Genomic DNA, 27878 nt, shown 5'->3' on the forward strand with positions numbered 1-27878 from the left:
TTAAATGAAACTAATATAAATGTTTATTACAAGTTAGCAGAGGCCAGAGATGTGAGTTAATATTGTTTCGTTTGTTTTAAGTATTCAAATTACACTCACATGGAAACAAATTTGGGAAACTGTAGCCTGCAAATGTTTGGTATTGTTGCATAATTAAGTACTAAAATAATGAAAACTAATCAAAATTGTCATTGACTGATTTTTGGTCATTCCGAGACTAAATTCAGGATCAAAAGCAAAATGTAGTTCAAAGGTATGCGTGCGAGTGTGTCTCTGTGTACATGTGGAAGTTTAAACCTATTACCGTATCAGATAATAATATACACACTAAGTTCAATCATAACAAACGGAAAACGACGTTACACTTTCAACATTTACTGTTTCAAATGAGTCATTTCGGAGCACAGCTTGTCTTCTGTATATAGAATGTAAATGACCAGACTAAAGTTACCTTAATTACTTGAGTTCCTATACTGTGTCTGATGGTTGACTACATCTGTCACCATATATCAAACTTTAGAAGTCAGACTTCTTTACATAATCATGGAAAATATTAAACACTAAACTGAATGCTGGATGATGAAGGTGCATGCTGCTTAAACACTAAAGGAAACCGGTTTTGGAGAATGCAGAGATGTAGCTTTAATTCTCTTTGCCATACAGGGCATTTATTATGCAATGATGGGATATTTTTATGTTAGATTATGTTTACAACTATTTAGAGAGATGTCAATGTAGCCAAAAGGCCTATTTATTTATTTATTTATTTATATATATAGTTGTTGTTTTTCTTCTTTTGGGGAGGGGGGTGCCTTTGGACAGGATTGTGCCACCAGAAGCTGTATCCAGAAATCTAGATTAGAATCTGAACATACCATAAAAGGTATTTTCATAATTGCTGCAGTGAGGTTGTACAATAAAACATAATGCAATACACTTAATGGTGTTTGCTTAAGACTTTGCTGTTGTTCCCCATGGCAACACAAAAAAAACCCAAAGATGATGTCAAGTGTATGGTAGCTAGAGACTTGCCACATCACACGCTGAAATGCTGACAATAAACAGATAACATCTCACAGATGACAACAGAGGGAAAAATAGTGAAACAATTGAATGGCATTCACTGGGCACGGAGACCACAGTTTCTAGATGTTTACATTATGACAAAAAGGCTGAAACTGCTTCAAAGGGCCTGAGTATGTCATGGAAATGAAAATGGCATGTCAGTCCTGAATCTGGGTGATACAAAACTAATCTTTTTTCTCCTTTGTTTTCTCTTCTCCACGCTGTTGGTGACAGCTAATAAAAGCCACAAAAAAAAGAAAGAAAAAAACCCCTGAAACAAACATGCTGTAATTCAAAGTGGCAACAGTGCATGAGTCCATGTAAGGGCGAGGGAGTGAATAAAGCAACATTTGCTTTTCTCTAGAGTGAGCGATTAGGTCAACAGGGTAGATATGAACAAAAGTGAAGTGGGTAGTTCTTGAGGATCAGAAGCTGTAGCTGCTGAGTAATATCTGACTCCAAATTACGCAGTTGCCAGAAGAAAGATGACTGCACATAAAGATAAGGGAAATAAAGCTCTACCAAACAGACATGAACTGTACTAGTGGTCAGCATCTTACAAGGGTTTAGACTGAATCATGCTAACATCTGTGGGGCCGGAAAGACCACGAACAAAATACTTATTGTAACCAGTATCTGCTCCGTGAGGCAACGCAGTTACTGGCCCAAGTTGTGTCCAAGACAAATATGGTAAACAAGTCAAATCAAAATAAAATCACTCAGGGAGTGCATGTCTCTGCCAAGACTGCACAATTGTCTAAATGTGTTGTTTTAATAGTAGAAAAGGTTTAGGAATGTTTAATCTGCATGTGGATCTGGAGCAAAATACACAGTGTGATAGATAATCATGGGACTCAAATGCCAGATTTTTTTAAGTACACAGACTACTGTAGTTCATGAGAAAATAGAGGAAATATTAGGGGGGGGGAGCAATATCCATATAAGACAAATCTGTTTTTGAATCACTTCTTATGTGGTGCCTTTTGTCTGTCCATTTCTCAGTTATAAGGATATACAATTAATAAACCAGACAAATAAATTGGTAGTGGAGATAATAAGAAAAACTACACATCTCATTCTAATGTACAGAATTCATGTCCTTTGGTTCACCAAAAATGCCATTTAATATTTTTTTTAATCATACAAAGGCGTCACATGGCATCATTTAATAGGCCCCCTAGTCTATATCGACCCACTGTGTTGGTTCTGATTTATTTTCATTAATAAAAACATTTCAAAAACAAATTGCAACCTGCTGCCACTGTATGTGAACACTGCATGAGACAAAAAAAATGAATGTTCAATATGACTGCAACCCACATGAATTCATGTTTACTGGCACGAGTCTTTTCCACGGAAACTATCCAATTTTTCAGTCACAGTAAACCACCAGTCATTTAAAAACAGTGTATGAAACGTTCTGCAGAAGATGGATTTAAATGGACTCAAAGTACAAGTCAAAAATGTCAATCCTGCATTGTGTGCTTGTGTGACACTTATAGGAACGTAAACTCTGAGCCCTACCATCCACCCTCTACTCTGAGCTACCACTAACAGGAGGTCATCGTAGTTAACCTCATGGACCTCTCCATTGGTTCCCCCTCTGTGGTCTCATGTTTGAACTCTGACTCGCACACACACTCACATGAACGCATAGAGAGAGACATACGCTATCCAAACAAAGACGACAGGGGTAACGAAGGTCAAGAAAGGGGAACGCTGGCACTGCTGAGCAGCGCTGACAGATCCAAAGAGAGGAATAGTCTGAGGTCAGAATGTCCCAAATGCATCACCACTTTGACTGCTGCCAAAACCACTGACAGCATTTCTTCTCCCTAACCAACTCTCTACCCCTCTGTCACCCTACCCTCATGCGCGTCTGTCCTCTGCTCCCTCTCACTGTTGAAGCCTGGCTGTCAGTGTCCAGGTCTCTGACCATGACCATGCATTGATTCAGGGGTGGAAAGTCTGTGTAGACATGTTGTGACCGAAGCGAAGGGAGGAAAGAAAACCCAAGAGAGGTCGAAGGAGAGGAGCTGGAGGGAAATCCAGTGTTTGTGTTCGGGGTAATGGTGTGGTTGCACACACGGCGAAAAAAATAAAACAAGAAAATAATCAAATGCTGTTGGTAATCACAGGTCAAAGTGGAAAGAGAGAGCATGTGTGTGTTTCATGTCACAACTTCAGGTGTAAAAGTTCAGTTGAGGTTACGCAGGGTCGTGTTTGGTATTCCCCGCAATTGTGTTTAACAGCTCTGTAACAGGCCAATAAACACAGCACTGGAAGCAGTTAGCCTGTGTGACAATGTCCCCCTACTGTGAGCTGATGGGCATGCCAGGTTTGTGTACGTTTTGTGTGTGTGTGTGTATACATGTGTGTGTATGCGAAAGGAGAGAAAGCATGCACAATGTCCCGTGACAGGACAGGGAAACTAACAGGTATGCCAGGCTGACCAAAAAAAGCTCAGTTTGTTCCGTCACATGCTTGGGAAGTGAGGGGGCCATTTGCAGCGTGTTACTGTACTTGCAAAGCCACTCACAAGGCTCAGAAAACTAAGTTATATTTTTATCCATAATAGGATAGTGGAAATGTATTCTCTATGAGGGTAAACCCATGGAAAGGCAGCTATCCAAGTGCAGCAAAAGGAAAAAATTCTAAAGTGAATTTAAAAATAGAAATGGGCACAAATAATAGTTGAAAGTCAGGAGCGTAATTGCCGTGTGGAATATCTGTTACACAACTTCATCCTCTGTGGGATTCGGGGTAATGTGGAATAAAGTGCAGCAACAAAAAAAATGACAGATACACAGCCTCTGGCAATGACTCAGGTACAACAAACAGTAAATACAGCACGTGGTCGCTCAGCACATTTGTGTGTCAGTGTGTGAGTTTGCGTGGCTGCTGTTTTTACAATCGTTTGGGTTCCACATGCTCCTCTGATTACGGGAAGGGTATCTGGAGCTGTACCACATTAGGAGAAGGACTTCAGATTATAATAGTCTACTGTTGGTGAGAAGTTTAAGAATGGCAGGTATGACAGTATACAAGCTTCAGTTGTGAAAAGACGAGTCAAAGAAGCTTGCTTTTCTCATTCCTTTTGTCCAATGACATCATGTCCTGTGAAAGTGAAACTAAATATTTCAGCATACTTAAATTAAGTGAACGGTCAGTTGCATGGGAGTGCACTTCAGTTACCCACTGCCTCTAATGATAGATTCATTCAAGACCACTGAGGAACTGAGTGTGAGTGTGTGTCTGTGTGTATTCAGGGGCAGGGTGTGTATCACTCACAGCACACTCTATTAATATACTTCAAAAACGGCGGAAACACTTTTCAATTTTGACCAGGAAATCTCCGTAAAAAAAAAAAAATGAAGCCAATCAACTCCTTATGAGGCTGCACGTGCCGGGCCTTAACTGTAAAAACATGCTCAAATGACACACATACACATTTACAAAAAAGCACACGCACAGACATACATCATAAGTGTGCTTACATGTTCACATACTGTGCATGCCTAACCTAAACATACACATAAAATCACAGATCATGTTCCCTCTTGCAAATGCAGTAATTAGTCATTAAAAAGCAAAACAAAAGCCAACTTGAATTCAGAGAGAAAAAGTTAAAAAAAAAACATAAAAATCAAATAAAAACCCTCTGGCCTCAAGCCAAAACACCTGAATTAACATCCCCCGTCTTCTTTTTCTTCAAACAAGTTCTGTTCTCTGAGAGCCCCCTTCTCTTTTTAATATCCTTGCTGAGACTCGGCGCTGTGCTTACCGCTTCCTCTGAAGGAGGGCACCTGCAACAGCAGTGAACTGCTCAAGTTCATAAAGTGACACCTCCCCCCCCCCCGTAGTACAGCTGGGCATTGAGTTCAGTACAAAAAGCTCACTGCAGCCCGAGCATCATGTCTCTCCACCCAAGCATGTTTGTCCTGAGGTTGAAATCAAAACATTTCAGCTTTTCCCAGGCTAGAATGACTGGGACACTCCAGTATGATTCATACAGAGAAGCAGGGACACTGCTGTTTGGCATAGAATCATAAGCAGAGCAATTCAGCATGTGTGTTTGTACTTATATTGATCCAGTTGATGCAATATACTCATTGCTGCCTTTCATCAGTACATACCTGGTATTTAGAGACAATATCTGCCATTGGTTTACAGAGACTAGATGGAAATAATACAGGGATCTGTATATCATGTTTTTGACTAACAGCTGGGTTATTTAGCAGGTGACCATTGCTTATCCTGAGATTTAGGCCTTGATCCCTTCATCTTAGGCCTCTAAATAAACAAGGATCTTCTTACACTTTGATGTAAAATCACTCAGGCAATAATTCAGTCTGGATTTTGGATCAGGAAGCGAGCATATGCTGTCAGGAGTAAATAAATACTACTAGAAAAGAGACAGAAGAACAAAAAAAAAAGCTTGAAACATATCCACTTGGAGGGTACTTTGATTAAATGGTAAAATGCCTAAAGACATTTTTTGTCTATTTCTTGCTCCTCATCCCTGCTTGGCGTCACATCACAGAGTTCTGAACACAGGATTGTTACATTTTTTTGTGGCAAGTTCTGCTCAATTTTATTCCTGATCACTTCCCCTCTCCATCAGACAGCGTTCAGGATCCAGCCACATGTGTGGACCCTGTTTCATATCTTTCCATCTTAATACCCCCAAAAAAGTGTCCCTTGCTTTCTCCTCTTTTGAGCAACAGTGGGAGTGCATGATCTGTCTTGTGTCGCATTTCTCCCCTTGAGTCTTTGTGAAGATGGTTTATCTGGTTCCAGCAGAGCAGGTTCTAATAGAGAGGAAGCTGATGGCCAAACACACTTAGGCTTTAAAAGGCTGGGGCCATGTGGAAATGGCCTATATAACCACGGGAGGCTCTTCGGATCTGCTGGGCCTCGCCAGTAAATGACAGAGCAGCGAGTTAGACCGAGGACAGCCTTTGAGGAGCGACTTCAGCTGTGACTACAGTATTCTCACAGAGTCATTCTTAGAGGGGGCAGATAAATGTTTCAGACATGTAATGACAGATTGCAGGGAAACCAGAAAGTCTGACAGAGAGATCTAACATTTGTGCAATAATCACTACACACCACAAGACTACGTGCTCCATGTTGAAAACAGAGTAGAAATATGCACCACTGATCAGTGACTCATACACCGTATCTGGATGAGTTTGAGCTTTTACTACAGTATGTGAACCAGCTTTCTCCTGTGTAAGAGCCACTTTTTGACTAAGAAGTCCTAACTGAGCCCCATAACTTATAAATCTGGATCTATTTATTGACTATTTTATCTTTATATGCTTCTCTCTGCCTACTCTTCTTGAAATATTATTTTTTCAGCAAGACTGCCTTGCTACATAGTTCTAATAGCACTAAACAGAGTTATTGACACAGTCGTCTAACTTTGACCCGGACAGTGAAATATGTGTCTGACATTTGTCCTGTGGCGCTGTGGTCAGATCCGCTGTAAGGCTCTTTGTTTTCATATCATGCAGGGGAAGAGAAACTTCGAGGCCCCGGCTCTGAACAGACCTCAGGAAAGTACAAACCCCGTAGGCCGAGATCACCTCTCTGCGGAGCGACCCCACAACACGTGAAGTGCACACACAGGCGCATGAAACTTGTACATTCGAGGTCATATGCGCCGACACATTTTTCTCTCATTTTGCTCAACCGCACACTCTTTTTCACACACGCGCACACACACACAAATAATAAGCTAACCACGACACACAGGAAATCACCCAGAGATAGAGGAGAGGAAATTAGAAACACCCTCCCAGCATCCCCGGTGAAAACATTTGCAACTCTGGAGCAGAAAAATCTCAGTGGAAGGATCGGCAGCAAGCGGAAAACACATCCCTTTGTTTTCAAAAACCTGATACCTCTCCAAATGTAATCTTCCTGTGCCTGCACCAGACGGGACACTGTGTGGATGAACAGAAGGTCCACAGAGCAACCCCCCCCCCCCCCCCCCCACTCCACCCCCATCCTCTTCAAATCTCTCTGGATTCCCCACCCACTGTTAACCTTCTGCTCCCCCTTTTATATCCTCCTGCATTTTCCAGCTCTGTCCAAAAACACATTTGGAATAGCGGGTGTAATAGTGTAAATAGTGTCTCCCCGTAAATTAAGATGATTAATGTGTGTATCTGAGGATGAGACTGTGCAGATGTGCATTGTGGTGCGCGGATGTACACACATTAAGTTTGTTGCGACCTCAGAAAAGCTGCTTTCCTCCCTGATGTCTATGAGAGAGGCATTTAAGCGTGATGCCTCCTGACAACAGATAGGCTAGGTCTCACCCACATGCCACCGCAAGCAATAAGCTCGTGGCCTGGCACGGCAGTGAGGCCAGGCAGCTCGCCATCCCTGTGGCCCTACATTCCTCTCTGCTAACACTGCTTACAGAAGCTGACAAGCGCTGGAGGTCTCCCTGGCCGAGGTGGAAATCTGCAAAAATAAACGCTTTAGGTGACATGAAGGCTTTGTTTGTTTCTGCTGGCCCGGCTGTTTGTGTTAGCGCGGTGGGTTAATTGCGACTTTGATCGCTGCGTTTATTGATCCAACAGTGGCCTTAGGAGTGAGGCTGGCCTGGCCTGCCTGGCCTGCTACCACCCCCAATCTCAAATATTCACCCCTCAGCTACCCCAACATGCTGAGCCACTACAGATGGGGTCTAAAGGGTGGCCCGAGCCAAACTAGGGCTAAGGATGCACTTGGAGAGGGTAGTTATGACCTCTGGGCTGAACAGGAACAGGGACATTTATGATTGGGTGGCTTACTGAAGTTTAGCGAAGAGAGAATTGCTGCAAGTCTGTAGATGGGAATGGAGTGATGGCTGGAAGGGGCTGAGCCATAGGATAGCATAAGCAAAATACATTATGCAGCTGAGAGCTTAAACAAAAGCCCTTCCATATACAGGACTAATGCTGATCAGGTTGCACTGTAGTTTGGTCAGATATATGAAATTAGCTGGGTTTATCTACAGTAGTGTTATGGGCAGACACTTTTGCTCTGGGCTAGCTGCAGTCAGTGGAGGTGGCTGTGATTATCTTATGCAGTATGTAATTCTAGGCCAAGTTGGATCGGACGGTGATGGACTGCAGATGAAAAGAGCTTTTATTGGCTAATGTTGGCGCATTTTCACCACTATTGATTTATGCGCTGTGACCGAATCAAGTAGGCCATGCCTGGCTGTTCTGAACCTCAGCTGATCTGATTTGACCTGTGTTTGGCATGGCTTCCACTTGTGTCCCAAGACAAAGGGTGGATGCATGTTCCAACATTTTAAACAGATTCACCTCCAAACAAGCCTTCCAAAACACATTCCGAGATCAGGGTTAAAAAAATGGGGAAAAAAAAAAAACGCACATCATTTTTCCCTGATATTACTTAAAACATCCCGATCTGGAATTTGAGGCTGCTGTGACAATTTTGTACTCACATGCCGCAGTTTTTATCCTAATGAAAATCAGTTCCAGGTCTCTAGGCCTCTGTAGTTCAAGAGGTTAAAGACACAAGAGAATCCTGTAAGCGCTTTTCCAGTGCAGAGTCCGGTGAGAGGGTCAAATGTGTGTGCGCGTCTATAATGGCTGTGAGGTCATCAGCATATTGACACAGCAGCAGATGATGGAATTGGATTCATGCCACATGTACACTAGTGCACCCATGACACACACACACTCACACACAGACACACAAAGAGTGTGTTCTCACCCAGTAAACAGCTAATGACACATCTACCATCTACTGTTACAACGAGGAGTCTTGATTTAGATCGGACGATACCATTGAGGATAAGTGTGTAATCAGAAGAGAATGTACTTCTCTCGCTCTCTCCTTCTTATTCCCTCAGTACCTCCCCTGTATCTGTCTTTGTTCTTCTATCTCTCTTTCCTTCCTTCCTTCCTTCCTTCCTTCAACTTTACTCTGCTCAAATGGTTCAAATGTGTGTTGTAACTGCCAGCGTTAAAGTAATAAAAGCTTGCAATCTTTGGGAAAAAAAGTGTATGTTTGAGAGAATGCAGTGTGTGTAAGGGTGAGATTTAACTGCAGTTTTATTACATCTGTTTTATTCTAATGGATGTTCAACTGAATAGCCCAGAGACATAAACATTGAGCTTTAAAGAAAATACATACAGTAAATAAATACATAAAGAAATCTGAGCTTCAATTAGTAACTTGTGGCAATGTTTAAAAGCTAGAGCTTTACCTCTTTTTCACTGAGGTTACTTATAATAAATGGAAGTTTGCACTTGTGCCTAAGGTTTCAGCATCTACAAAAAATGTTTAGTTTATGATTTAGATGACAACGGACCGTCATGTGTGCACAGTTTCAAAGTTTGTCAATGTATTACCACGATGCTCAAAGACGCACTGTTTTAAGTGGCACAAAAATTAAAAGTTGTAAATTCAAATCTTTTGGAAATTGTGGGATCTGACAGACAGGGAGGATGAGGTGTTGAATGCAGGGATGATAGGATGGAGGGGGGGGGCAGAGGATGAAGTAATGTGCCTGCAGAAAACGCTCCAGCCGGGGGTCAGATCCTGTTCATGGAAACCATCTGGCCAGCTCGATGTGAGCCACACCAAACATACAGCACACATGATACTCCTTCTCTATCTCTTTCTCGTTCTCCTCCTGCCTTCAAGCTCACCTTCTGCCCATTTTTTCTCCGTCCTCCTCTATTTCCCAACCTCCCCCCTCATTTTCATCACTTTACCTTTTCTACCCCACTGCTTTTTCTCCTCTTTTTTCTCTCTCGCTCTCTCTCTCAAAAAAAAAAAAATCCTACTCATTAATGCATGGCAGCTGCAGGGAGCAGTGTTACTTCATTTTTCCATGGCAACGGTCTCTCTGTTTCAGCAGATCCCATTTCAGTTTTGGTAGCAACGTGCTCCTTTGCCAGCGCTGAACACATTCATGTGTTAAATTGAAGGAATTATTGCAAAATTCCTGAAATAGAATCACCGTCCTGATCACTTGCAATTATTATCAGGGCACAGAGAGAACATGGGTGTCCTCGGGGAGAACGGGGAGGAGAAGGGGAGATGACAGCACGAAAAAAGGGGTAAGGGTGAGAGGTGCGGGAACAGGGGAAGGCAGGAAATAAGAAGGGGGAGAAACGCAGGGGACTGAGTAGGACACAAGAGGTAAAAACAAGGGGGGTAAAGTGAGGAGTTCTAAAGATGTACTATATATAAGGAGTAACACACAGTTATATGTTGGAGCATGAGAAGGGACTGAGGCAAAGGGTCAGAACCCCACGGCTGAGGGCAAGTGGCCATTTCAAGAAGTGCCAGTTCACTCTGGCTACGGCGACAGTTGCAGCACTGCCTTTCAGTCTTAATATGAAGTGACTTCTAAAATAACACCACCTACGTACACATATTATGGCCTTGCATTACCAAGACGCTTAGCTGCCTCATCAGGGAAAAACACACACTCTGTGTTCTGTCCCGTCATTGTGTCCACAACACGGATGATCTGTGCTGAACATAATGTCAAGGAGACTCAACCACCTTGGACCTGAGGGGGTTCAGTTTGGATGGTATAACCTTCTTACCTCACCATGCCTGTTGCAGTGGTGTGACACAGATACTGGCTTGTTTTTCTCTTAGTCTCTCAGTCCATCTTTCCTAGAGCATCTAAACTAATCAACTACTGTTTAAGAATGTGGGACCCACATGTTTCCGAGCAGTGATTCACAAAGCTATATGTATAAACTGAACTGTTTCTCTTTGAGCCAGCCGGTTTGTCTGTTTTCAGCATTAGCTGTCCATCTGTCTTTATCATTGACAGTTCTTTGAGGACATTGATGGAAGCTCTCTGATGGTTTTTAATGAAATACAAATGATATTTCGGTCATTTTAACTGGCAGGTAAAAATTGCCTCATCATTCCTAGTGATGTAACAGGAGCAGAAGGTCTTACGAACAGAGAGAGATAGGGATGCCTTGCATTTAAAGTCAAAGAGGAGCCACGGTTCAGAATCATTTCTGGGGTTTGGTTCAAGCACTCAGCCACAGATAGAGCGTGACAGTCATGGATTCAGATAATAATCTGTGCCCTAACCACGCATAACGGGACATCACCAGGAATCAATGCTAACTACAGTATGCCTATCATTGAAAAAGACAAGTATGGTGTAAAGGGTGTTTTTAGAGCAGAAAGCTACAAATAGAAACAGCGCATGTTCTGCTTTTTCCAGCTGCTATTCTAGTTTTAGACTTTGAGTGGGATATGTGTCTAAGACATTACATAAGATATACTCAACTATAGAGTCACTGTAATGAATTGCACAGTGCAGTGGGACAGAAGTGCCTACACAGATTATTTTTGTAGGTTTTTTGAGGTAAGATAAGGGATGATGCAGCAAACTGCATTAGACCTAGATCAGTTTAAATGTGTGATCCATATGTATGATACTAATATGAAAATATATACCATGTTCTATTCCCAGTCATTTCTGCTGTTTTGAAATCTGCTGACGTAGGTGGAATAAATGACAACGCAGCTGCAAATGTAAACCAAATGTACTGTACCTTTTCCATTCTGTGTTATCACTATTTTCTTACCTAACTCCTATTAAAACGAGGCTGAAGTTTAGTGACTTCACAAGACCTCTACCTCGCCTCGTGTTGTGAATCCGTATGAAAGCGTTCATGTCATATCGGGAAAACATCATGACTGAATCTGAAATTAGAACTATGAGATTTTTTCAAAACAATTTATACAATCACCAACTATCACGTGTCCCTATTCTGTTTAAACAGCTTTAAGTGGTCTCAGCAGCCGTAGAATAATAAATACTTTTATAACTCTTTCTCCCCCAATCTCATTCCCCCACCTTGCCTCTATTCTTCTTGTTCCTCTCTCCTCTGTAAAAGATGGAAAGAAAGCCCCGAATGCCAAATTGGGCACATGTGCAGCAGAAGTGTGAGCCATTAGGTATTCTGTTTACACCACACTAAAATAAATGGAGTGGTTTAAGTTTGGGGATATCCAAGGCCTGGGGTACCAGCTGTTGGGCTGTTCGGTTTGGTCCGCTTCCACTCCCATGTCAACAGGACAGACTGTTTCCTAATTACTGCTGCAGTACGTGGTGTGGTCCCAGTCGCACAGCCGAAGGGGACAGAGGAAAGTGGAGGCAATGACGGCCTCGGCAAACTATTAGAGGGTTGAGTTAACTTTTGTGGAAGTACTGTAAACAGCTCAATGGGCTGACATGGGACCTGGACTCTGGAGCATTATTTCAATTCGCATGCGTCATGCTCTCTTTCATCTTTGACTGACATCAGTTTGTGTGGTCTTAGCAATGAGATTCAAGAGGGATTAAAACTGGTTGCTGGACTTCTGCATCACTGGTTGGTGTTTACATGCACAGAATAATACACCTATCTGTTTACCTGCACCTTCTATTCTCTGCAACATATTATCTCTTTTGCCTGGAATAACCCTGGTGAGACCAAACCTCTCTGTACCTGAGATGACCTGCCTGCATATACTAGTCCACCATTAAAAAGATATAAAACTATAATCCTGTTAAATAATGATCTCTGTACTGACCTGTGACATTAAAACCTTGTGAGAGTTTAAGTGTGTGCTGACAGAGAAAACCAATAGTCAAAGAATACTTGCATGCCTCTGTATCCGGTTAGACATTTATTTAAGACAGACATCAGGTCCCTCATCATGAGAACTTTCACACTTTAACAGAGTTCTGATGTTTACTGTTGCCAACTCAAACCCAGGAAGAAATTCATACCCTTCTTAACCTTATACCTTTGGATCATAGACCATAGATGTGGGCTTTGCTAACTGGTCCAGTAAATATGCAGCAAGCAGCCACACAATGGGAGCACTTAACTATTCAGCTAGAAACTGTCAGGGACAGCCAGCCGGCAAGTCCACCAGAAAGTCAGCCTGCCACAAAGGGACATGAGACGCTACGTATGCATCTGAATGTAAAAGAGGCTAATGGGCTAACAGCTAACAGAGGTTCCTGGAAGCCACAACCACAAAGAGAGCTAAGCTGGGCTGGTTTGAGCTAGACCTCAGTTTACTGTACCAGACAAAAGAAAGAGGAAGACAGGGAGAGGGGTCAATAGTTTCTGAAGTAGATTTGGGAAATACAATGCTGCTCTTGGACATCTGTGTACAGCCAATACACGCAAAGAAAAAGTCAAGTGAAAACAGAATAAGGTAGCAGGAGTGTTGATGTTAAATGTTTGTGGTAAAGGCTAGTTTATTCTGGGAGGTTAAGATATTCAGAGTCATTGATAGATATGAAAGTGAAGGTTTTCAAAGAAGCTAATATCAATAATGTGAATTCAGAGTGTAGATTAAAACATTTCAGCAGGGAGGACTCTCCTTAACATGGGGGCTTGACACCCAATCTGGAGTATAAAGACACCTTCAGTGTTAAGTGCCTGCTTCTCTTTCTAAGTAAACCTATAACAGTTGAGAGCATTAATTGGTACCTGTAGTGTAAGGCGTTTAACAGCATCCCAGGCATGGGCAATAAGCTCCTTCATTCTCTCCTCTGAGGTCGTCCATGACTCCGCTGTGGTGGTGTCGGGCATTACCTTCATCGGGATGGAAAGGGGACGTGATTCTGTGAAAGAGAGAAAGTGAAATATTGAAATGACATTGATTCATACATGGTCATTGAGTCGTGTCCTGCTGGTGCATCACTTTCCAGTAGTGTGTGCAGCAAGTATTAATGTGAATTTGATTTGTTTAAACTTATGGTCTCGTGCTGCAATAACCTCTTCACCGCAAGAGTGCTATAGCACCTTGTAAAATATTAATAAACTTAATATATGGTACATGAGAAAATGTACTGTCCTGCCCATCCTTTATTTAACTCTCTCCATAGTTCACTGTTATTTTCATTTGCTGTACAGTATCATGTTATATGATGTTCAACTGACACTTCATTGAGGTGATGTAATGTTGGCACTCAGATTTCTTGTCTCCTACAGTGGGAGAGGGAACTATGAGAATTGAGAGAATATGCGCACACACACACACACACACACACACACACACACACACACAGTGTGTCCTAGACATGACATTTTCTGGTGCGCCTGCTGTGGTCCAGACGAAGACCGATTGTCTGTGCTGACACTCATGGCAACAGCCAAGCACACAAATCACACAGCAACAACCACCTCTATTAGCCTTTGCACTGACAATATGAACCTGAGGGTCAAAACACATCTTCAGTGTTCAAGAGACAGTTACAGTGTGAAAAGAGATAAAGGAGAAACTGAGTATGAGGTACAATGCAGAAGCAGAAACAATGAGAGAATGAGAGAGACATAGAGAAAGAACACACATTCTACCAGGTTAACCCGAGGTCTGTGGATGTTAAAACCATCAGGGCGTCAGAGGTGAGGGAAGGGGGGTCTCTCTGAAGACACATTAAGACATATTCCATGATTTAAAGGTCTGCCTTGCTCAGCAGCTCTATCCCACAGTTGTCATGAAACAGGGTGATGTCACGGCACCACCGTGCCTCCTCGGACACCACGCTTCCAAATATCACTAAAACAGCCAAACGTGTTGACATGGCAACAGGAGTGAATTGCAGAGGCAATGGACAAAAGGCTAGGTAGTTACCCTGGTTTGTGGTCACTATGGCAACTTGCCTAAACCTTGTGGGTAGAAGCGTGGGAGTGTGTGTGTGTGTGCATGTGGCTGTAAGGCTGAGTGACTAAGGTCACAGGTGCATGCATGTAAGGTTTGTGTGTGTTGTGGAGGAAAGCAGACTGAAAGCAGAGATCATCGTGTCTGGACTCTCTAACAGCATTTTCTCACACTCAGCATCCAGGTGCCTCTGGCACTTGGGGACCATGAAATGGATTGTATTTGTCATGATGCCTACAATCAGTGTTGCATCATTACATACTATACACATTACCTTAACAGCACTGTACATTTTGTACATTTGTCAACCCATATTTTCCAATCTACCTTTTCCCTCACTCTTATTCATCAGTCACATCATTTCTGTGAGCTTTGTGCACAACCAATTTAAAATGTCCTTATACTTCACTAAATATGCTCATAGTCACAGATGGCAAAAATTGACTTTGACAGGACAGATTGTGTTTCATGGGACTGTCTTTCATTGAGTAATGTGCAGAGAGTGCTGCATAAACCACTGTGATATCATTGGGTTGTCAATAGTGTTTTGTTGTACAGGGCTGTGTGTGTGCTAGAATATTCCTGTCACACTGTATTAGAGAACTGTTTCCTGTTCAGCTCTGCAGGGGATCCATATAGACATGACAGAGCTCTGTGGCTGCTGCTCTCTGTCTTGTGGCCTAGCTGTCTAGACGAGGGAGACGTTACCCCAGGGACTGGGCATGCCCTGTGTGTGTGTACATTTGTGTGTGTGTGTGCATTTATTTGTGCAGTGGGTTGTTAAAATGTAGTGTGTCCGCATTTGTCTGCATCTTTTGTGCATGAATCAAAGTCTGCACCCGTGTGGACAAAAATGTCTGTACACACACTCATTTCTGAAACTTGTGTGTAAACATGGGTGTGTTTGATTTAAACTCCATTGGTGGTTACCACTGGCAATACCACAGTCTCAGTGCATACGTCAGTGTCCTGGTTATCCTCCCCCATACCCGGAATACATCCTTGCCCCACCAAACAGTGCCTTTCCACATCGGAAAATACAAGGCTAACATATACTGTACACACACACACTGCCCTGACAAAACACTACCAAAAAGCACTCGAACAGATCCCAAAATGAGTTCACACCCTCACCAATCATCATTGATGAAATCTTAAAGTAAACAGAGACCACCCTTCTGAGCTTCGGGAACATAAATCCTGGTTGCACTTACTTGTACCATGTCCCTCTGGTTTACCAAAATAATCCATTACACACCATGAGTGTGTTAGAATGAGGGTGGAGTGGACTGTGCATGACTAGAAGAGGGAGATTACTTGGCTGTTTGTGTGTGTGTGTGTGTGTGTGTGTGTGTGTGTGTGTGTGTGTGTGTGTGTGTGTGTTTGTGTGTGTTTGTGCCTCCAAAATTACCTCTATAATTCATTTGAGTTTAAATGCATTCTTACAAATATGAAAGATAATGTAAGTATATGTGCTGTCGGCAACCTGCAGTACGCATTCCCATAAACCTGCGTGACTAATTTCATAATGCACAACATGCAGTGAGCAATAACACATGTGTACACAGCATGAGAACAGACCAGAGAAAGACATAGGCAGGTAGAGGGATAACCATGAAATTCTGTTGAAACAACTTGACCTTCTATACCTTTTCACCTCAAATCTGCGATACTGCCATCAAAACTTTAATCGGAGTCATTGTTCTCGAGGAACCCCTCACTCTTCTTAAGATTATTACTTTTTGGCCAGGCCTCAAAGCTGGTACTGGCTGCAGTTGTAATCTAAAATCTATGGCCCTAATCCTTTAGACCTTAAGGCTAACCTTGACCTGAAAGGAAAGAATTTTGATCATTTATTTTTAAGTCTTTTTTTTTTTTACTTTTGGGGGTTGTCCAGGCTGTGAAAGTCCTTCCCCAGAGAAAGTCTGTTAGGCCAATCAAAAAGTGTGTTAAAAGTACAGCATAGGCAGTAACAATGCAAGGCCGGCCTGCATACAGCTCTCCGCTTTGTTTTAAATACCATTCCAGGACTCTGTTTGTTAATCCTGGGGTCATTATTTGGAATGAAACTGCCATATCTTGTTATAGTGACTTGGCGCCCGCCATTTCTGCAGGGAGGGGATCGAGAAAGAGAGTGAGAGTGAGGCATGCAGGCAGGGACAGAGAATGAGAAAGACAGAGAAAACACAAGAGGCCTAAATTCAAATGAAAGAGAAATATGACAGGAGCGCCCAAAGCTCTTAAACCTGCCCGGGCCTAACAAGTCCTGAGAGTCTTCTTAGAGCGGGGTTATTCCCCCTGACTCGTGCCATCTCAGCCATGTCCTCATGTTCACCCTCTGTTAGGCCATTAGGCTAATATCTCACTGGCCAAACTCTGACCATACACCCTTCCCCTTTTCTATTCCTCATATGTTTTGTTCTCACTCTCTCCCACCACTCCCCTCCAGTCTCTCTCTCTCTCTCCTTCTCTCTCTCTCTCTCTCCTTCTCTCTCTCCCTCTCTCACTGTTGAGCTAGTGTGTGGAGTTGCCAGCCCAGTCCCCTATAAACATTCTAGTGTCCTGATGGCGATTATCCATCCTCTTTAACGGCTCCGTCACATCTCCCGGCAAGCGAAAAAGAGCCGGGCTCTTTTGAAGCCCGATGCTTGAGCATGTGTCGAGTGATCAGAGAAAACGCAGAGACCGGAGCCCCCATTACAACACGTCGACTTTAAGGCGAGAAGCAAATCGGCGTTGCCTCATTTCATGATGTACAACACAACACCACTGCAGTGGAGTAACATGGCTGTAAAAATGTGCGAGGGCGTGTGGTGTGGTGAGTGTAAATCGCACATAATACAAAATGTGCGTTCCACACTAGAAATCGAACAGGCACACACACACACACACACACACGCAAAAAATTCACTCTGATGCATCAGAGTCACACAACACTAACATCATAACAGCGCCAGTAAACTCTCCACTACAGATTTAACAGTCTTCAAAACAACAATGGCATGAAGTACCCATATGTCCTTCCCGAGTGGTTGTGCAATTCAGCTATAAAAGCAGCCTCATTGAGGAATCTCGGCATTTCTCCATGCCGCCCGCTATCTTTCTGGTATGTTCCCTATTACAAATGGTTTACAGTGAGTTGAAGTGTTGTATATTCTGTTACAGCTGCGTGCAGGGGCAGTAATGGGGCTCTTTAATAAACCTGCCCGCCTATTTGTTTTGGATGCAAGTTGCTGTTTATTTAAATATTTATGTGACTCCATTTGTTACGGCACTATTGAAACCGCTACGAAAAAAGGGATGTTGTGGCCAGGCTGGCTGGGACGGGTGAGGAATGAAGGTTAGGGAGACTGGGGGGGGTGGTTGGCTGTTTTATCTTACGCCTTTATTCTTTGCTACTTCTCTACACAAACTGAATTCATACAGATGTGTATGATCTCTCTTTCTGCCAGCTGTGCTTTAGGAAGTCCCCTAACCAGTGAAGGTACAGTAATCGTAGAGGGGAGATGTTTCAATTCAGGGATATGGAGAGCCTCTGATGTTACTGGCAAGGGAAAAAAGCCAGGAGATCACACACATTTCTCCATGAAATCGTCATCACTTTCATCATCATTACCATCAGAGAGTTCAGAGAACACAGCGTCGCTATCCAGTCCACACAATATTCAGTAAAGATACTTATCTAAATGAGAGGAGAGCTTCTGCCAGCCAAACCGTGACACAACACGTAAAGAACGAAAACAAAAGGACGCGTCTTCTCTCTGTGACATCGAGATCCTTTGAGAGATCCGCTGTGGAATCGTCTGAGCCCGATTTCCGATCCCCTGCTGTTCCCCCCGTCTTCCGAACTACCCCCCCCCACCCCTCCAGCCTGAACACTAATCCATGCTGTGTCTGATGAACCACAACTCAACCCCAGCTTCCCTCTCTGCTCCTCTCACTTCAACCTCAAAATCTGCAGCCAACATCCACAAGCCCTAATACCCTTATCATTCACGAAAAGCAGAAAAAGGGATACATAAGGACAAATTGATTCCCCGCAGCCTGTTCTGTCTGTCCTGGAGTCGGTGAGAAGTTTCGTGTGGGCTCATCGGCGTGGAGAGGCCAAGGACATTTGAATCTAGTACGTAAAGTCCCCTACAGACTATAACCATTCTTCTCGGGGGGCGGGGGGGCTCCTATCTCATTATTCCTTCTTTTTCTTGTTTTCTTTCCCTACTCCAACCATCATTACCTTGATAAATTATTGACTTTACCAGAAAAATTAAACTATATAAACTCCACAATGAAAATATTATCCCCTTCTGAAAAGCGTACAGCAGCCAATAAAAACCTGCCTGACTTCCATCAGGCTACTTGGGCTTGGATTATAGTAATGTATGACTGTGTAGTTCTGCCTCAAGTCCTCTCCTCAAGTTCAGTCTTTCATATATATGCGTGTATGCGTGTATATATTAGTTTCTCTCTGCTGCTTCTTTCTCCAAAATACATTAATTTAGGTCTTTCCACAGTATATGTCTCTCAACCATGAAAACGGGACTTTCTTTCCTCCTCGCAACCTCTCACTTTTTTTTGCTGACATACTACGGTTGAGATCACTGAGAAGCCATCAGTGCAGGATAGATTTTGTGAGAAGTGCAGCACTGACCACCGCCAGATCATGTCTACTACTGTACTTTGCACATTAACAGTATGGACAATGCAAATGTTTCCATTTCTCTCTTTCTGGTTGTCCCAGTAAACAGGAAAATTACATCTAATCCCATCATGCAGACCACTAGCAGACAGGAACAAAGACAACAGTTCTCGTTCCAACCTTTGGGGAGCGCGGCCAGATTGGAGGATAGGTTTCTCAGCAGAAGAAGTATGTTCTCAGAGTGCCAACGGCTAATTTTAGGATTGAAAAGGAAAGCAAGTGAGATCATTACTCTGGTAGATGTTAGAGAACAATGAGAAGCTCGGGACTTGCGAGGCTCTCGATCAGAAACGCGGTGCTGCTGCCAACAAGAACATTCATTAGGGACAAATAAAGAAAATACTTAGAGGCTAGTTTTATGTGAACCAATTTGTGGTGTAATTGTGTGGGCAGACAGAAATCGACCTCAAACTGAGGAGAAACGACTTGTTTTCAAAGTCTCTGCTACGCGGCCTTTCTTGTAAAGGATAATCAGACGAAAACAACCGTTAACACTTCTGTGATGATGTTGCCGGGCAACAGTCAAACAAACCAGTGATGCGAGTAAAATGATCAGTCATGTGTTTTGTTTTTGAAAATGAAATCAAAAGTCTAAGTTTCTAAAGACCATCCATCACAATATTTAGTCAGACCACATATTATGAACAATAACAAAAGGTCAGATGCAGTGACCAGGGGTATTAGCTATACATTTACATATACATATACACATACATATAGATAAAGCCAGTCAGAGTCACAGAGCTATCGAGAGAATTGTCTGTAGCGGTCAGTATGTGCTCACAAACCCCCTAAATAATACTTTTGTACAATATGTGATAACATGCTGTTGAAACGTGATTCCCCATGTGATGCAAAGCCAGTCTTAATTCCAGACCTGTGTGTGTTTAATAACATGAAAATATCTATAATATATTTTACCATATGCTATGTCCAAAGTTAAAGTCCCATGTCATCTACCGGAACTGGCCTCAATCCAATTCAGCCGATGCTGGTTCTGAAAATCAGTGGTGTCTTGTAACACGTGCCCTGTATATTTAACATGTGCAATGACCAAAACCAGAAAAGGAAGAGAAGGCAGAGTGAAATATTTTGTTGCCAGATGGAGTTGAGGGGATATGGGTTCGGAGACTTGAGCCGGGCAGCCCCACAGCTCCAGTATGATATCACCTTGCCCTCAGTGCTTTTTGAGGGAAATGATCTGCAGTCAACTGGTTCTGTGTGTCTCTGTACATTTGCCTACACATTTACAGGCACCTTCCAAAAGCCTGCAGGAAAGTCCCCCTTGATTAGTACGAAACTGTAGCTAGGCTGAATGTGGTAACAAAACAACATAACACTCTCTTTACATCATAAAAGTGCCAGGCATGCGTTCAAACGGCCAATTGGAAGCAGGGACATCTAGCTAGTGCAATTGTTCTGAGGAGACTTTGAACTGCTAAAAACACTGAAAATGGTTTTCTCCCACTGAATTATGATTTATTCTATTAATTCCCTGAGGTGATTTCTGTGGGGAAATCAATAGCTCCAGTGGAAAACTATGATAATCAATAGGCACAGAAAAAGACTGCTGTTGCCAACTTATAACAAGGCAGAACAAAACACCACTCGATATCAATATTCCATACATCATCCAGCACATCGGGCCGTTTAATCTTATAACGGTATTTCAAACAAGCTCTCTCTGGATAGGTAACCTGTTAATTTATATTTTCTAATTGGCCACTTTAACATGGTATGTTAGTGTAGTGGTATGTAAGAGGAGGACTCGGTTAAAGCTGCGGTGTAGTGTTGATACAGTTTCTGAGGGAACCTTACAAAGAATGGATGTGTGCCTTGTTTTTTAGTGTTTCAATAAGGAACTAAAAGCAGTGCTCGAGCAATTGAAACCACTAGTGCAGAAGGAAGAAATGTTGCAACCTCTTCCACTCCCGCCCCCTTACCATAGACATGGTTTTTTGGGGGGCGAGGGATTTTTAGGGGGAGATAGCAGGTCAGCTGTATATGTCAGATAGAAGTGATGTTTATCATCTGAAAGCTGGGAACCTAAAGATTCATTACAGATGAAGTAATAAATCTGTAATAAACATTGTGTTTTGGTTAGGTGTATAAGGGCTTAGAACATGGTGATGGAATTATATAATTTCCATACCCATGGTCTATTATGTCTCATTACTTGTTGCAGCAATTTTTGTGTTGATACCATTTGTTACACAGATTTGGTGCAATTTCTAACAATTTTTTTGACCACTCGAGGATTGATAAAAAATGGTCAAAATCCATCCAGTTAACAGTCAATAAAGTATAAACACCACAGGCGAACAAGATAAACTAATAACCAAGGTGCACTGAAGGACTCACCAAGGCCAGTGTTTTTTTCCCCCATCATCTTCCTTCTGTTTAAACATCCACCTCCTCATTCACAGTGTGCGCAACACATGGTAAAGCGATTAATAAATCATCTTTAGATAGCATAATTCCAATCATAACATGTTAGATGTCAGCAGGTCTTCTCATGAGGTGACTGGGGGTGGGGGACTTTAGAAGGGAAAATCCACCCTAACAACAGAATCCACATGTTATTCCCACGAATGACCTTGAGCTATTCAGGAATCCAGGTTAGCCATGGTTCTTAAGTTTCTGATGTACATTTAACTGTGTGCAATCACAAAGTTTAAGAGTGTGAATTCAGTTTTTGGGTGGATTTTGTACCCGAGCTGCCTCAGCAAACGCCTCTTCCCACAAATTTCTACATTAAACAACTATTTCCCAAAAGGGGGCTAAATATCAGGATAGATCAGTCTCCACCTACGTCAAGCCTCTGTGTATCAACTATCTACCCCTCCATGGTAAGCCAACCCTGCAGAATATTAAGAATTAACATTCCATTTATCATCCCCCCGAAATTAATCACAGGAACGATGGATTACTGAGTGAAATGAGGTGGAACAGAACTTCAATACATGAATGTCAAACTGTGTATAAAGTATCACCACAATCCAACGACCCCAAAAAAGATGTGGGAACTTTGTATTTTTAATTCATGACCTGCGACATCATGTCATCTTTGCATACAGAGAGGTGAGATAGTTAATAGCAGGAAAAATATATTATGTAATGAGGATGAGGATAAACTAGAGTTGAGGTGGAGGGAAACAGAGTACCTGCTGTGTTGTGAGCTCCTCTGTAGTCTATCAAGATCTTCTAACTGCAGGGAGGCTCATTGTATCACTATGATTAAAACCACAAGGGCTAAATGCCTCTACCCTCTTTTCTTATTTCTGATTGCTCACGGAAACAATTTGTAACTTTTCATTACATCTACCACTGTGACACCGCAGCAATTTCCAGAGAAGATGCTATTCATTTACTTCCAAACTCTATTCCAATGTGGAGTGTCGGAGTCCGGGGCACTCAGGGTTGAATTTGAAGAAAATACAATACCAGCACCTAGTTACCAATGTCTTGTTTTTACTTCACAAGAGAAATATTTGGATTAGAGCGAGCTGGAGTCTGAGTCAGTATATGTTTCTATCTAACTAATGCAGCCCAACAAAGAGATGCCATACACAAATATTCCTAACGCTAAACACTCCAAAACACACTATTTCAGGCCAGATGTGCTGTCCACTTAATATTTCACAACAGCCAAAACACTGTGTGAGTGTGTGTGTGTGTGTGTGTGTGTGTGTGTGTGTGTGTGTGTGTGTGTGTGTGTGTGTGTGTGTGTGTGTGTGTGTGTGTGTGTGTGTGTGTGTGAGTGTGTGTGTGTGTGTGTGTGTGTGTTTGTGTGTGTGTGTGTGTGTGTGAATGCATCCATGTGTGTTCATATGTGAGTTCATTCAAAAATCCAGCCTAGGCATTGTTTCAGTCATCTACCAACACCTGTCTGGTAGACAGAATGACAAAAATGCAGACAGCATGACAGCAAGAAAAAAAGATTAACTTGTAAAAGAAAGACAAACAGACAACTAGCCAGGGAGAAGAACATATTCACAGATGGAAAAACAAAAAGTTATAAGGCAAGACGAAGGGTCAGCCACAGTGATAGTGATGGCCAGTGTATTCTAGTAGTTTGAGTGTTGCTGACAAGCTACAGCGTGACTTAGCTGTGTGTGAGCAGCAGTATGGGAGCCAAGGTGACTGTTTACTGACAACTCCTAATTAAGAGAATATACTGTTGAGATGTAAGTAAGCAAAGATGTTGCGGTATGGAAAAGCCATTAGAGCAGATTGAATAAAACAAGGAACAGAGGGAAAACCAGGAGGAAGAGGCGAAGTGACCTTTTAGCAGTGGCTTTTAAAGCGAGTGAGGAAAGAGCCCTAATGGCCTTCTTTTAGACTCCGAAATGTCAAAGGAGCATTTTTCCTATCAAAACACTTGACATGGGGGGAACGGCATACGCATGCAATGTTATTTACAGCTACAGGATGACTTCACTCAAAACTGGGATTCATCACTCCTGTTGGGAACACGTTTCCCAGGGACTTAAAAAAGAAAAAAAAAAGAGAGAAAAAAAAAAAAGACAAACAATCCCTTGCTTATTTCCCCTGACTCGTCATTGAAATGCCTTGGCAGGGAATGTTTCAACCGTTAAAGTGTTTAGAGGACCTGGAGCCTAAACACTGAGACTCAAACAGTAGAGATTGGGAAGACTTTTTAATCTATTTATTTATTCTCTTTTAAAACTCTGAGACTAATTCGGTTACATTAAGCGAGCCAAGACATTCCGCTGGATAACATTAATTAAATATCTATAGGGGAACATGAGAGAGAGAGAAAGTGGCCCATTAAGTTTATAAATACACCATATGAGTATTAAATGAAAACCATTTCTGCAGTCAGTGAGGTTCTGTGTTGTGTCATAGACAGCTCCTACACACAGCGACTGCTCCCGCCATCCTTCCAGGTAGGAGTGTAAGAATACATGTGTACAGTACTGTGTGTGTGTGTGTGTGTGTGTGTGTGTGTGTGTGTGTGTGTGTGTGTGTGTGTGTGTGTGTGTGTGTGTGTGTGTGAGAGTCTGTGCTAGATATTTTGGGCTTCCCGTGAGTAGTTAACTATACCATATCCCTGCAGTCCACTAAACAGTTTCCTCACACTGATGAAAATACCATTACAAGTACACTGTATTTGTATACTTGAGGTATTGCCAGTAACTTTCATTCCGCCCTGACCTGTCCTGCCACAATCAACAATCCTATAAAAACTTATGGTATACTGATGGTGTGCTTATTTGTGCGTTTATGACTAAAGCAGGCAGTCACATCCTTGACAAGGTCTGGAACTGCATTATCCTCCCTCATCTCAGTCATCCCCAACACTGTTTCTCTAATCTGTCCATCTTGAGTCCCAAAAGGTTCAGAGTTTCCAGCTTAGAGATGGCGTCGATTTGGAAAATGCTGGAAAGGATCGAAGGAAGGAGTGCAGCAATGCTATCTGTGTGCGTGTCAGTGTCTGTGTGTGGCATGCACAGGTGCGCATATATAAACCCGCCTGCGTGGACATGCATGCGTGCGTGTGTGTGCTGACATGTATGGGTATTCTGTGGATTTTTGCAAGCATGTGTATCTGTGCACTGAATGTGCTTTTTTTCTGAGTAAAGGGGGTCCCAGAAAGTGGAAAACTGGCATAGAGGAAGGCTGCACACGGCCAAGCCACTCATCTATTCTGGGCATCCAGAGCCCAAAGATCCAAAGTAATACTACTAAAAGAGGAAAACAGAGGAGGACATGCCTGGATATGTGGTGTCCTCGGAGGAACGGGGTCACTCAGGTGTCAGCACAGTGTAGTGTGTTATGTAACTACATAGTAACATGGATTCATTGCATAGAAACAAGCTTAAATACAGTAAATTGTTGTTATTCCCCTACTGAAAGAGCAAATCCGTATACATAGAAACAGTGGCAGTTACTGCAAATATCCAGGGAGATGTAAATGTATTTAGAGTCTGATCTTTCACTGAACCGCAGGCCAACACTGTTCACTTGCGTGGAAACCTCTATGCTGCGTAAAATGTATGTTTTGTCGTTTATAATATGATACAGTATCTTCAGTATCATACATGTGGTGCAGGTTGTGGTTGGTTAGCATACCTGTCACAGTCTTGGTTTTGACAGGGCTGCTGGCGTAGTCTGAGGCTTGATTGGAGGGCTGTTTGGCCAGTGGTGTGCTTCCCACCGACACCTCATCATCTCTCCTCTTAGCCAGAGGAACTGGACCCGCAGTCTGTAATGACATCACAGCGTCAATGACTACCTATGCGAAAGACATGAAGGGATATTCACAGTTTTCTTCTATATTGTACTAACATTGTTGTGTGTTGGTAAGGCCATGACCTGGACATATGTTCAGTCAACCTTAAGGATTTGGGTTGATCAGGACACACAATGTATAATGCAATGCAAGAATGAAAGAGGGAGGCAGAGAGAGAGAAAGAGAAAAGAAAAATGCAGTGGAACACAAAGGAGACCTCCAAGACCAACAAGGACTAGTGACAGCTCCCTGTTTTTTTTGAGCAGTCTCCCATGCTGCTAGCAGGCCAATCACAAAAACACACATGCACACACACACACGGGCTGGCAGTGAGATTGGTGAAAGACAGAAGAGTGGAAGGTTGGTTTGAAATAAGGAAACCCCATTAGCATCAGCCAGCAGCACCACTAGGCTATGATGCAGCTGCACAAGGCTGCAGGCCAACCACGTACTGCAGCCTGTGTAAACACACACACACACACACACACACACACACACACACACACACACACACACACACACACACACACACACACACACACACACACACACACACACACACACGCGCGCGCGCACAAGCACACGCGCACAAGCACACGCACACACACACGCACACACACACACATAACATTGATGCAGTTGTTTTTTGATGACTGGGTCGGGACCCAAAGGCTGGTTGTGGTAAGATTAAAAATGGGCCCCTAAATTACATTAGAATTTGAAGCTACTGACTGAGGTATTATGCCAAATCCTTCCCGGGTTCTTGCAACTTAATATAGGCTGAATAAAATAGTGTAGGCCAGTAGGTTAGTTGCCCAAAGTCAATTAAATTCAAAAATCACATTCAGGGCTTTTGTATATCTACTACAAGAATGTTCTTAATACATCTTAATTAGAAAAGACACTCCTAAATCACATGCACATTTAAAAAACAAATACTCAAATACTCACACATAAACTATACATGACACTGAAATACTCGCTTTGACCGGTTTGACGGTTCATGTGTCAAATGGTTAAAAATATTATATAATTCCGTTTGTGCACTTCATGGAAAATATGTGCTTGGCCACATCTTAATACTCTATGCTAAAAACAGGTACCTTACCCAATGACCATCGCTCATTCCTAGTGGATGACATAATATGAGCTAACTCCTTCTACCACACACACTGAGGGGGGGTGAGAACAGCCAAGGCAAATGCCTGTTTGGTTCTCAACCTTCTTTTTTCCTATTATTCCCTTTCTTTTCATTACCCACTTCCCCAACCATCTCACTTCAGTTCTCTGATTTCTCCTGTGCTTGCAGCTCACTCTGGTCATTTGAATTTACTTTTCATGCAAGCCCTTCTTTGCTTTCTCTTCACATATATATCATACCTCTGTGTACCTCTGCTCTCCACTGTCTTTTCCTCCACTGCTCACTGATACTCATCTTCTCATTCTTCACTTTTTCCTGTACTTCTCCACTTCTCTTTCCTCTGTACTCCCAAAGCTCATCCTTTTTCTTCCCTCATGTCCTACATACTTTCCTCTCCCTTCGTCAATCCCTCTTAATGTCCTGTTCCCTGCTCTCAATACCTCCTTTCTCTTAATTTCCTGCCACCCTGAACCTACCAGTCAGTGTCCTCTCATCTGTCCTTCGCAGGCCGGTTGTCTGGCCTTCAGCTGAAGGCCTTGGCTAAACGAGCCAGGCCTTGGGAAGTGGCCCTGACAGGCAGCTGAGCTAAATGCCCTCACAGAAATGCAAAAATGAACACGGGCAAGAGCGTAAACACACATGGACACATGCCTGCTACAGCATGTGCACACACACACACACACGCATACACACGCACACACACGCACACACACAGCAGCCAGTGTTGTGTATCCTTCACACTGGCTGCAGTTCAACTCGTAACATGTGTTTACCCTCGTACAGCAACAACCTCCAGAGTAAGGAGTTGGTGCAATTAACTCCCTCTCTCTTTGTCTCACTCACTCACACACACACACACACACACACAAACAAGTGTATGCCGACAGCCTTTCCAAACTGCAGGAGGCATGAAACAGAGCAACTTGTTGAAAAAAAAGAAAGACATTAAAAGTATTACAATATGATACTTGCATGTACTATATATATATTTATGTGCCTTTACGGGGTGAACCTGTGCTATATCCCAGGCAATCAGA

At 42.7% G+C, this 27878-nt stretch overlaps 1 protein-coding gene across 3 annotated transcripts in view; it reads right to left on the reverse strand.

Moving 5' to 3' along the window:
- LOC133984086 (intermembrane lipid transfer protein VPS13B-like) overlaps nt 1-27878 on the reverse strand; it is a 325432-nt gene that overhangs the window by 161103 nt on the left and 136451 nt on the right. For all 3 annotated transcript variants that reach the window (XM_062423340.1, XM_062423339.1, XM_062423341.1), the window contains exons 21-22: nt 25541-25673; nt 13575-13708 (exon numbers count right to left, since the gene is read on the reverse strand). In XM_062423340.1, coding sequence (XP_062279324.1) covers nt 13575-13708; nt 25541-25673 — 267 coding nt within the window. The remainder of the gene's footprint in view (nt 1-13574; nt 13709-25540; nt 25674-27878) is intronic.

The sequence above is a fragment of the Scomber scombrus genome, chromosome 7, assembly GCF_963691925.1.
Source record: "Scomber scombrus chromosome 7, fScoSco1.1, whole genome shotgun sequence".
NCBI classification, from domain to species: domain Eukaryota; kingdom Metazoa; phylum Chordata; class Actinopteri; order Scombriformes; family Scombridae; genus Scomber; species Scomber scombrus.